Genomic DNA, 13,338 nt, shown 5'->3' on the forward strand with positions numbered 1-13,338 from the left:
TCTTTTTTTTATTATCCTTCCGCCCAAAGGTGAATTAAAAGTTGTAATAGTATAGCAACTTTTTCTAGATGGTGGAAGATTTTTCTCATGGAAGATTTGTGTAAAAATAGTAGGATAAGCGGAAAATTATTTCTTTTAGCATGGAATGAACTCACAGTTGGATATAACATTAGAGCATCGATCTTGCTCCCGAATTTTAAAAAGGGAAGGAAGTGAATGAAAATGGGAGTAAAATACTTGCGGAGTGAAAGCATGTTAAATTTACATTTATTTCCACTTGCATTCATTTCCTTTAAAAATTTGAGAGTACAAATATGAGTAAAAAGTAAAATATTTTATCTACATTCCATTTAGGGTCATTGGAATCAAATGTCAAGGGGCAAGGGCAAGTGATGATGTTTGTTTAAACATCTAATTTACGCGGTCCGGGAGAATGTTAATAAATGAGAACCAACAATTTATAAAATAAAAAGGGTAAGTATTTCTTTAAAAATGTAAAATATTACACAATTTCATATCATCGAGGTCCAATTTCATATCTAAGACATAAATAAGTTAGATTGAATTTTAGTCGAATTTCAACAATAAAAATGTTGCATATCTCAAAATTCAGATTTATGATAACTTCTTAAAAGGAAGTCGTGAGTCATTTTAAAAGGAGCACACAATGCAAGAAAAACAACTTGGTCCCAGGACAAGGGCAGAGAAGATGTCCACCCAGAAGGACTCTTGGAAATTCAAATTTCAAGACAAATTGCACAACTCCAGATTTGGAGATTATACATTTAATTGCAAATCCAAATTGCACAATTCCTAGTATTGTATCAGTATTCAAGCAGCGCAAACCAAACAAATAGCAAAGCATTCTTAATTAGTGCATTCTTAATTACAATGTACAAGTTCAGAGCAGAAAGGATTGAAGGATTGGTGACTGGATTAAAAGCGGTGGCCACCAACAGACACGGAATATCCTCCATCCAGCATTACTGTTTCAATCGGCGTGAACTCGTTTCGCCTGTTGTACTCAGTAAAAGGATCATTAGCACGGCCAATTGAATTGTTGTTTACCTATATATTTCACAAGTCATCAGAAATAATTAAACGTACCAAAGACATTATTATGCTAGCTTGGTAAATTAAATATATTATAATTAAAAAACAAACCTGTCTGGAGATAATGTAGTGCCCACCAGCTCTAAGATAAAAACGTGCATTATTAACTAAAAAATTCACCTCCTCACAAAACACCTTGACAAACACAAAACCAATATCACTACAATGTAAGAGTAAACTAAAATGCGAAGATGATATATCATCATTACTTAGTAATAATTTATAATAAAAGTATTACCCCCATTTTGAATATATATATATATATATAGAGAGAGAGAGAGAGAGAGAGAGTTACTCCAATAGAAAAATGCTAGAGGACGAGTTTTACGTGCCTTAAATTTTAAATATTAAAAAAAATTATTAAGATTAGTTTCTAATTCCTATTTTAAAGTTGATTTCTATTTTAGCAAATGCCTATATATATATATATATATAAAGTAGTTAATACGAAAGAGTACGAGATAATAATATATTATGAGGCAGTACAGAACCTGCTGTCCAGGAGGATGATTAGGACAGTGATCAATCTCACCGAAGACTACATCCACCATCCCAACAAGCAAGCGGTAATGCCAATGGCAATATGGATATTTCTCTTCAATTGTCACAACATTTTCCCTCTTCCCCGCCATGTGTACAACATCATCGCCACCAGAGAACCCCACAACATAAACCAAACCATCCTGCAAATGAAATAGAGAGGAAATACATAAGTGAAGCAGGCAAATCATTACGATAGAGATAAATGACGATACCACAAAACTTACCGAGCCAACAAGATCAGACAGATTTAAAACTGTAAGTGCACATACATTTCCAGCATATAAAACACGAGAGCCGGGCTTCTGAAAAGCATAAAATAAAACATAATTACTTAAATTAATTAATTTGTTGCCAACTCATACGCTATTCCATGTTGCTATTCCATGTTCTGACATATGGTAATACTTACAATCCATATATTGGTAAAACGACCGAGTGCAGCACCCAACTTTGATCTAAGCTCGACTTCAGTTCTGTCCTCATTCTGAGAGAAAAAAACTGAAATAAGTCCCAACACAAAAAACTAGGCCAGAAGATGGAAACATAAAGCTCTGCATTATTGTGCATTAAACATTGATAACAGTAAAAAGGGCCAAAAGACCCAATTTGGAGCCAGGGCCTAACCCGAGTGTTCCTGGGCCTAGTGCCAAAATATTTGGGCTTTTATAAAAAAAAGTTGAAGCAAATTGGAGTCGAGTCATATGTCTTACAATGTCAATAGCAGTTAAGCTTTTACTCAACTCAGACATGTGGTCCTGTTCTAACATGTTAGTCTGTCTATTATCATTACCCGTCACTAACTAGCTAAATTCAATTATGAGAGAAAGCTTTGTAATTCATGCTACAAATGAATTCACATAACATCCACTGTTTAATCAAAGAGCACAATATGCCAGTAAGAATCAGGATCAGCAATAAACCCAAAAGCAATCCTTGGCATCACAATAAGAATAAGATTTAAGAGGTTGACATTTTATCTGCAGTCTCTAATTGTCTAATGTATATGTTAAAATAACATTTTGAATATTTAACTACACAAAAAACTTCCATCCAGCAGTCCGTGCATTTGTAACCTTGCTTGGATAGGTCTTAGCTAATAGCGGCCACCATGTCACTATAATGTTCTCTGCCAAAATATGTGTTCACTCCAAATAACACCACATAGTTGCCGATGCAGAAATATGTACTGGGTTGTTTTCGGAAATGGCCGTAATTTAAATACTCATGTATCCAATTTTCACACACCTAGACTTTTATGTACAAATATGTGTTCACTCCAAATAACACCACATAGTTGCCGATGCAGAAATATGTACTGGGTTGTTTTCGGAAATGGCCGTAATTTAAATACTCATGTATCCAATTTTCACACACCTAGACTTTTATGTACAAATATGTGTTCACTCCAAATAACACCACATAGTTGCAGATGCAGAAATATGTACTGGGTTGTTTTCGGAAATGGCCGTAATTTGAATACTCATGTATCCAATTTTCACACACCTAGACTTTTATGTACAAAAGAAGATAAGATGTTAAAGGTATTTGAATACTCAAGAATATATTTCTCACTAAAGCACGATTACAACTCAAGCCTGTTATGTTAATCTACAAGAGACTAAGGTTTTTGATGGACAAAATGGTTGTAATGTTATATAAAATTTATTTGTTTTCATCAACTGCATTATAACTTATTAAACATGGTTGTCACGTTACAAGTCTGAGGCAAGTCGATGGACCTTTGGCTAGTCGACTCGTACTAGTCGACTAGTCGGCAAAAATATATATTATTAATAATTAAATATAATATATATAATGTACATAGATGTTGTATAGATGAGTACCTAAAAAGAATGCACACTAAAGATTAAAGAATACATATTAAAGAGTAGAAAGAAAATAAGGAAGTAATGTACTTCTGAATTGTGATTATGTAACAACTAATGAATAACAGTTATAGTGAAATCGTAGAACATAATCAACAATGCAACTTACAAATTATGAGCATAAATCAATGCAGTTTCAATAAAAAAATAGCATATTGTAGAAACAGAGCAGTTTGACAGCAGAAGAGCAGAATTGCACAAATATTAGTGCAGTTTAACTGCAAAAACATGGCAGAATTGCAGAAAAACAGTGCAGTTTAACTGCAGAAACACAGCAGTTTTCCTGCAGGAAACAGAGCAGAATCAAACTGCTAATGCCTAGTGCCTGTTGCTGCTGTTTAGTCGTTGGTAATGGACTGGAGGCTGTTGCGTTTTAATTCTAAAATCTAGGATTTTATTATAAAAAAGTCAATATTAACCGGGTTATAAACCAGTCGGACCGACTAATCGACTAGTGACATTCACCAACTTTTATTTTCACACCGGGGGCTTAGTTGTATTCTGAAAGAGTTCGAAAAAAAAAACAAGATTATTTTTTCCGAGTCAGTCGATAGAACAACAATGTTATAAAGTGATTAGAATTTTCAAACACTGAGTACTAAAGCGTTGGTAAAATGTGACCTGAAGAGCATTTCCAACATAAAGATAATAAATAATAACTAAATCAATTAAGAGGCAGATACAAATCACATATAAATCGACTCACCTGCACACGTACTAATTTTTCACCACAACGGGCTTCACTGGGTGCTAGATTTCTTGTGCATCTATGTGGATAAGAAGATGATGAACCCAAGGCGGGACTTGTGGTGCCTTGGTTGTTGTAAAGGCGGGCCAGAGTGAGTCGGGCCTTTTCCAAAGCGCCAAGCTGCATATAATCAAAATTTTGGTTTAATATGGAATCATATATAACATATATGGGTTGTGAGTGTAGCTTGAAGAAGGAACACATACATCCAAGTGGAGGAATGTGTGAATTTTGTCCCGCAAACCACGCATGACATCATAGATCACAACACCACTTGTGCCAGGCACAAGTAAGTTCCTTGCTATCGCTAGCCCCAAATGTGAATCAGAAGTTGCAAGCTTATAATTTTTTCTAGGGTGTGGAAGATTTCTCTCGAGGAAGTGTTTTAGCTTGTGAGTCAGAGTTGCTACACAGAGTTGCTACACAAGGAAACAAACTATAAATTTGTTGTGAAAAAAGTGCAAAGTTACGCGGAAAGAAGGGGGGTTTGTGTTTTAGGCCTTACAAGTGGATATAGCATTCAGTTCAAAAAGAGCTTCGGCATCAGATGAAAAGCGTTCAGCATCTACGAGCTGAAAGGGGGAGCTGTTGAAGAATTCTTCAATTGACTTGACTGATTCCCGGAGCAAGAAAAAGGGCGTATCCAGAGGCACATTCAAAAAGGATATGAATTGGAACAAATTCCTGAGGAACATAAAACCAAATTAATTTTTTATGTATAATCATCCCATCTCGAGTAAAATATAATATAAATGAACACTAACAATCAAACAAGCAAATAAACTGAAACACCCAAATATACTCACAAAACCAACAGCAATTGAAATAGTGAATAATATTACTAGGGATTAAAAATAAATTACCACCCCATAGGAACGTTTAAGATCTCCACAAGTGGTCGCTCTAACTTCCCATGAAAAAAGACTTCTTTTATCATCCCCATCATCATCATCTGCTCTGTTTCTTCTTGCTCTGTTTCTTCTTGGAACGGCTGCCATTGGAACTGTTTTACCCATAATTGTAAGGACGATGGAGAGTGATTTCTTTCGTTTAAATACCTGCATTCCGTGGGCCGGGTTTGGAGGCATGAATACCGACCCAATCATCAAATCTGTAATGTCTATCACATTTAAAGTTTTTATTAAAAATTACTCACTCCGTTTCTAAAAACATATTCTGTTTACTATTTTGGGTTATTCAAAATACATTTCTTGTTTCTATTTTAAGCCGTATAAAAACAATATTCAATATCCACTTCTCCATAAAAAATAATAGGGAAATTCTTGATGGTACCCTCGTAAAATTGGTTTTTTCAATGGTACCATTGCATTTTTTATTTCTACCGATGGTACGCTCGTACTTTTTATTTACTTTCTATGGTACACTCGTGTACTTTTAATTTACTCTCTATTGATTTCAAACTGTAAAACAAATTGTATATTTGAAATCCTTGCGAAAAGTTACATAAAATAGACTCTTAAATCATGTAAAACAGAGTCAAAATGAGTGAGATAAATTCAAACTTCATAACCAAACTTTGATCATTAATATCTCACTCATTTTGACTTTGTTTTACATGATTTAAGGGTCCATTTTATGTAACTTTTCACAAGAATTTCAAATATACAATTTGTTTTACAGTTTGAAATCAATAGAGAGTAAATCAAAAGTACACGAGTGTACCAGGGAGAGTAAATTAAAAGTACGAGTGTACCACCGGTAGAAGTCAAAAATGCGATGGTACCATTGAGAAAAGCCAATTCTATGAGTGTACCATCAAGAATTTCCCGAAATAATATTTGTTAGATATATTTGATAATGTCATGGCTAATATAATTTATGTTTAGATTTCAGATCTTACTTAACAGGACAAATCAGTACTTAACTGTTGATCAGTACTTATACTGTAAGTCAGGACTTAAGGATATCAGTACTTATATTATCAGGAGATAATCATCAGAAGTTAGATATCAGAACTTAAGTGCTGAAAGACGATCAGATAAGGACAGTAGCTAATTAAAGGAAAGAAGATCGAGATAAACATAAGAAGAGATATGCATAAAGAAAGAGTTTCGTGAAGAATGGAATACTTGGATGAAAAGATATCTTATTGATATATTTTAGGAAGCAGAATTATATTCCATATCAATTAGCGATTATCTTGTAACTGTGTAGTATATAAACACAGACATAGGGTTTACACTAGAAGTGTTATCATATTCGAGAAGATTATTCATTGTAACCCTAGCAGCTCTCGTGATATTTGTTCATCACTGAGAGGTAACAGTTCCACACTGTAACAGAGTTTATTGTTTCAATAAAGTTTGTTTTCTGTTACTTAATATCGATTTGATTGTATTATACACTGTATTCACCCCCCTTTACAGTGTGTGTGACCTAACAAGTGGTATCAGAGCTAATCTGTTAACACACATACAGTTAAAGATCCAAACACAATCATGTCGGACACAGAAACTCCAACTAAGCCTACCAAAACTGAGGAACCACCAAAGACACAAATTCAGAGTCGATATGAGACCATCAGAGTTCCCATACTGAGACCATCTGAATATCCCATATGGAAGGTAAGGATGACCAGGTTCCTGGAAGCAACAGATCCAGAATACCTTGATAGAATCAAGGAAGGGCCTCACAAACCAACCAAGCTCGCTGTTGCAGTTGCAGGTGAAGCAGCAAAGACCGTACCAAAGGAGAAGAGTGATTATACTGCTGAAGATATAGCATCAATTGCTAAGGATGCTAAGGTACGACATTTACTGCATAGTGCCATTGATAATGTAATGTCAAACAGGGTAATCAACTGCAAGACTGCTAAGGAGATATGGGATGCTCTGGAAACAAGGTGTCAGGGAACTGACACAATTAAGAAGAACAGGAAGACAATACGCACTCAAGAGTATGAACATTTTGACTCAAAGACTAATGAGTCATTGAATGATTTATATGATAGATTTGTCAAACTTTTGAATGATTTGTCATTGGTTGATAAAGAGTATGATCTTGAAGATTCAAACCTTAAATTCCTGTTAGCTCTTCCTGAATGCTGGGATTTGAAGGCAACGACAATAAGAGACAACTACAATCTTGATGAAACAACTCTTGATGAAATCTATGGAATGCTCAAGACTCATGAGCTTGAGATGGAACAAAGAAGCGAGAGGAAAGGAGGAAAGTCAAGGACAGTTGCTCTTAAGGCTGAAGAAGAATCCCCCAAAGCAGCTTCCTCAAGGAAAGACAATGGTAAAGCTCTTGTCATAAAGTCTGAAACTGAGTCATCAAGTTCTGAAAGTGATGATGACTCAGATTCTGAAAGCTTGCCTGAGACTGATGCTGATGAGGAGATGATGAAGCTGTGTGCTCTTATGGTGAAAGGAATCACAAAGATTGCATATAGGAAGTTCAGGAAGGGAAATAAGTTTTCCAGGAAAGGCACAAGTTCTGACAAGAAGAATGTTAGATATATTTGATAATGTCATGGCTAATATAATTTATGTTTAGATTTCAGATCTTACTTAACAGGACAAATCAGTACTTAACTGTTGATCAGTACTTATACTGGAAGTCAGGACTTAAGGATATCAGTACTTATATTATCAGGAGATAATCATCAGAAGTTAGATATCAGAACTTAAGTGCTGAAGGACGATCAGATGAACAGAATTATATTCCATATCAATTAGCGATTATCTTGTAACTGTGTAGTATATAAACACAGACATAGGGTTTACACTAGAAGTGTTATCATATTCGAGAAGATTATTCATTGTAACCCTAGCAGCTCTCGTGATATTTGTTCATCACTGAGAGGTAACAGTTCCACACTGTAACAGAGTTTATTGTTTCAATAAAGTTTGTTTTCTGTTACTTAATATCGATTTGATTGTATTATACACTGTATTCACCCCCCCCCCTCTACAGTGTGTGTGACCTAACAAGTGGTATCAGAGCTAATTTGTTAACACACATACAGTTAAAGATCTAAACACAATCATGTCGGACACAGAAACTCCAACTAAGCCTACCAAAACTGAGGAACCACCAAAGACACAAATTCAGAGTCGGTATGAGACCATCAGAGTTCCCATACTGAGACCATCTGAATATCCCATATGGAAGGTAAGGATGACCATGTTCCTGGAAGCAACAGATCCAGAATCCTTGATAGAATCAAGGACGAGCCTCACAAACCAACCAAGCTCAATGTTACAGTTGTAGGTGAAGCAGCAAAGACCGTACCAAAGGAGAAGAGTGATTATACTGCTGAAGATATAGCATCAATTGCTAAGGATGCTAAGGTACGACACTTACTGCATAGTGTCATTGATAATGTAATGTCAAACAGGGTAATCAACTGCAAGACTGCTAAGGAGATATGGGATGCTCTGGAAACAAGGTGTCAGGGAACTGACACAATTAAGAAGAACAGGAAGACAATACTCACTCAAGAGTATGAACATTTTGACTCAAAGACTAATGAGTCATTGAATGATTTATATGATAGATTTGTCAAACTTTTAAATGATTTGTCATTGGTTGATAAAGACTATGATCTTGAAGATTCAAACCTTAAATTCCTGTTACCTCTTCCTGAATGCTGGGATTTAAAGGCAACGACAATAAGAGACAACTACAATCTTGATGAAACAACTCTTGATGAAATCTATGGAATGCTCAAGACTCATGAGCTTGAGATGGAACAAAGAAGCAAGAGGAAAGGAGGAAAGTCAAGGACAGTTGCTCTTAAGGCTGAAGAAGAATCCCCCAAAGCAGCTTCCTCAAGGAAAGACAAGGGTAAAGCTCTTGTCATAAAGTCTGAAACTGAGTCATCAAGTTCTGAAAGTGATGATGACTCAGATTCTGAAAGCTTGCCTGAGACTGATGCTGATGAGGAGATGATGAAGCTGTGTGCTCTTATGGTGAAAGGAATCACAAAGATTGCATATAGGAAGTTCAGGAAGGGAAAGAAGTTTTCCAGGAAAGGCACAAGTTCTGACAAGAAGAATTTCAGAAGATCTGAAAGCAGAGGAGGAAAGTCTGACAAAGGAGATTATACCAATGTTAAATGTTATAACTGTGGTGAGAAAGGCCACATATCTCCTGATTGCAAGAAGGAAAAGGGTGACAAAGGCAAGGCTCTTGTCACAAAGCAGAAAAACTGGACAGACAATGCAAAATTTCAACAATAAAAATGTTGCATATCTCAAAATTCAGATTTATGATAACTTCTTAAAAGGAAGTCGTGAGTCATTTTAAAAGGAGCACACAATGCAAGAAAAACAACTTGGTCCCAGGACAAGGGCAGAGAAGATGTCCACCCAGAAGGACTCTTGGAAATTCAAATTTCAAGACAAATTGCACAACTCCAGATTTGGAGATTATACATTTAATTGCAAATCCAAATTGCACAATTCCTAGTATTGTATCAGTATTCAAGCAGCGCAAACCAAACAAATAGCAAAGCATTCTTAATTAGTGCATTCTTAATTACAATGTACAAGTTCAGAGCAGAAAGGATTGAAGGATTGGTGACTGGATTAAAAGCGGTGGCCACCAACAGACACGGAATATCCTCCATCCAGCATTACTGTTTCAATCGGCGTGAACTCGTTTCGCCTGTTGTACTCAGTAAAAGGATCATTAGCACGGCCAATTGAATTGTTGTTTACCTATATATTTCACAAGTCATCAGAAATAATTAAACGTACCAAAGACATTATTATGCTAGCTTGGTAAATTAAATATATTATAATTAAAAAACAAACCTGTCTGGAGATAATGTAGTGCCCACCAGCTCTAAGATAAAAACGTGCATTATTAACTAAAAAATTCACCTCCTCACAAAACACCTTGACAAACACAAAACCAATATCACTACAATGTAAGAGTAAACTAAAATGCGAAGATGATATATCATCATTACTTAGTAATAATTTATAATAAAAGTATTACCCCCATTTTGAATATATATATATATATAGAGAGAGAGAGAGAGAGAGAGTTACTCCAATAGAAAAATGCTAGAGGACGAGTTTTACGTGCCTTAAATTTTAAATATTAAAAAAAATTATTAAGATTAGTTTCTAATTCCTATTTTAAAGTTGATTTCTATTTTAGCAAATGCCTATATATATATATATATAAAGTAGTTAATACGAAAGAGTACGAGATAATAATATATTATGAGGCAGTACAGAACCTGCTGTCCAGGAGGATGATTAGGACAGTGATCAATCTCACCGAAGACTACATCCACCATCCCAACAAGCAAGCGGTAATGCCAATGGCAATATGGATATTTCTCTTCAATTGTCACAACATTTTCCCTCTTCCCCGCCATGTGTACAACATCATCGCCACCAGAGAACCCCACAACATAAACCAAACCATCCTGCAAATGAAATAGAGAGGAAATACATAAGTGAAGCAGGCAAATCATTACGATAGAGATAAATGACGATACCACAAAACTTACCGAGCCAACAAGATCAGACAGATTTAAAACTGTAAGTGCACATACATTTCCAGCATATAAAACACGAGAGCCGGGCTTCTGAAAAGCATAAAATAAAACATAATTACTTAAATTAATTAATTTGTTGCCAACTCATACGCTATTCCATGTTGCTATTCCATGTTCTGACATATGGTAATACTTACAATCCATATATTGGTAAAACGACCGAGTGCAGCACCCAACTTTGATCTAAGCTCGACTTCAGTTCTGTCCTCATTCTGAGAGAAAAAAACTGAAATAAGTCCCAACACAAAAAACTAGGCCAGAAGATGGAAACATAAAGCTCTGCATTATTGTGCATTAAACATTGATAACAGTAAAAAGGGCCAAAAGACCCAATTTGGAGCCAGGGCCTAACCCGAGTGTTCCTGGGCCTAGTGCCAAAATATTTGGGCTTTTATAAAAAAAAGTTGAAGCAAATTGGAGTCGAGTCATATGTCTTACAATGTCAATAGCAGTTAAGCTTTTACTCAACTCAGACATGTGGTCCTGTTCTAACATGTTAGTCTGTCTATTATCATTACCCGTCACTAACTAGCTAAATTCAATTATGAGAGAAAGCTTTGTAATTCATGCTACAAATGAATTCACATAACATCCACTGTTTAATCAAAGAGCACAATATGCCAGTAAGAATCAGGATCAGCAATAAACCCAAAAGCAATCCTTGGCATCACAATAAGAATAAGATTTAAGAGGTTGACATTTTATCTGCAGTCTCTAATTGTCTAATGTATGTGTTAAAATAACATTTTGAATATTTAACTACACAAAAAACTTCCATCCAGCAGTCCGTGCATTTGTAACCTTGCTTGGATAGGTCTTAGCTAATAGCGGCCACCATGTCACTATAATGTTCTCTGCCAAAATATGTGTTCACTCCAAATAACACCACATAGTTGCCGATGCAGAAATATGTACTGGGTTGTTTTCGGAAATGGCCGTAATTTAAATACTCATGTATCCAATTTTCACACACCTAGACTTTTATGTACAAATATGTGTTCACTCCAAATAACACCACATAGTTGCAGATGCAGAAATATGTACTGGGTTGTTTTCGGAAATGGCCGTAATTTGAATACTCATGTATCCAATTTTCACACACCTAGACTTTTATGTACAAAAGAAGATAAGATGTTAAAGGTATTTGAATACTCAAGAATATATTTCTCACTAAAGCACGATTACAACTCAAGCCTGTTATGTTAATCTACAAGAGACTAAGGTTTTTGATGGACAAAATGGTTGTAATGTTATATAAAATTTATTTGTTTTCATCAACTGCATTATAACTTATTAAACATGGTTGTCACGTTACAAGTCTGAGGCAAGTCGATGGACCTTTGGCTAGTCGACTCGTACTAGTCGACTAGTCGGCAAAAATATATATTATTAATAATTAAATATAATATATATAATGTACATAGATGTTGTATAGATGAGTACCTAAAAAGAATGCACACTAAAGATTAAAGAATACATATTAAAGAGTAGAAAGAAAATAAGGAAGTAATGTACTTCTGAATTGTGATTATGTAACAACTAATGAATAACAGTTATAGTGAAATCGTAGAACATAATCAACAATGCAACTTACAAATTATGAGCATAAATCAATGCAGTTTCATTAAAAAAATAGCATATTGTAGAAACTGAGCAGTTTGACAGCAGAAGAGCAGAATTGCACAAATATTAGTGCAGTTTAACTGCAAAAACATGGCAGAATTGCAGAAAAACAGTGCAGTTTGACTACAAATATTAGTGCAGTTTGAGATAAATTCAAACTTCATAACCAAACTTTGATCATTAATATCTCACTCATTTTGACTCTGTTTTACATGATTTAAGGGTCTATTTTATGTAAGTTTTCGCAAGGATTTCAAATATATAATTTATTTTACAGTCTGAAATCAATAGAAAGTAAATCAAAAGTACACGAGTGTACCATGGAGAGTAAATTAAAAGTACGAGTGTACCACTGGTAGAAGTCAAAAATGCGATGGTACCATTGAGAAAAGCCAATTCTATGAGTGTACCATCAAGAATTTCCCAAAATAATATTCAATACCCACTACTCCTTAAAAACAATATTCAATCCCCACTACTCCTTAAAAATAATATTCAATACCCACTACTCTTAAAAACAATATTTAATACCCACTACTCCATAAAAAAATAATATTCATTATCCACTTTCTTAAAACCCGTGTTTTTAGTCAAACGAGCAACGTTTAAAGAGACGAAGGGAGTAGCTTATAAATATTAATTACAATTATATCGGTTTGGTTTCTTGTATTATGTTATAAATTTTATTTAATATTACAATTATATTTTTATATAATTATTATATTTAATAATTTTAATTTGATATAATTTAATATACTCATGTTTACGGATTATTCTAATGTTTCCTTATTATAAACAACAATGTATACGATTTTTAATATATTTTCTTAATAATTGCAAAATATGGTGTGATATTTTCGGGTATATATTAATGATTGTAAGAT

General features: G+C 34.6%; 1 protein-coding gene across 5 annotated transcripts in view; it reads right to left on the minus strand.

The window, feature by feature from the left end:
- Positions 1-668: 668 nt before the first annotated feature.
- LOC141659506 (uncharacterized) overlaps positions 669-13,338 on the minus strand; it is a 36,027-nt gene continuing 23,357 nt past the window's right edge. For 4 of the 5 annotated variants that reach the window (XM_074466404.1, XM_074466402.1, XM_074466400.1 and 1 more), the window contains 11 exons: positions 10,969-11,043; positions 10,784-10,861; positions 10,508-10,699; positions 4,796-4,862; positions 4,497-4,696; positions 4,249-4,410; positions 2,066-2,140; positions 1,881-1,958; positions 1,605-1,796; positions 1,165-1,248; positions 669-1,068 (listed from right to left, as the gene is read on the minus strand). In XM_074466404.1, the coding sequence (XP_074322505.1) occupies positions 937-1,068; positions 1,165-1,248; positions 1,605-1,796; positions 1,881-1,958; positions 2,066-2,140; positions 4,249-4,410; positions 4,497-4,696; positions 4,796-4,862; positions 10,508-10,699; positions 10,784-10,861; positions 10,969-11,043 (1,335 nt within the window). In that variant the 3' untranslated portion in view covers positions 669-936. The remainder of the gene's footprint in view (positions 1,069-1,164; positions 1,249-1,604; positions 1,797-1,880; positions 1,959-2,065; positions 2,141-4,248; positions 4,411-4,496; positions 4,697-4,795; positions 4,863-10,507; positions 10,700-10,783; positions 10,862-10,968; positions 11,044-13,338) is intronic. The other variant, XM_074466403.1, reaches the window with a different exon arrangement.

The sequence above is a fragment of the Apium graveolens genome, chromosome 5, assembly GCF_009905375.1.
Source record: "Apium graveolens cultivar Ventura chromosome 5, ASM990537v1, whole genome shotgun sequence".
Taxonomy (NCBI): domain Eukaryota; kingdom Viridiplantae; phylum Streptophyta; class Magnoliopsida; order Apiales; family Apiaceae; genus Apium; species Apium graveolens.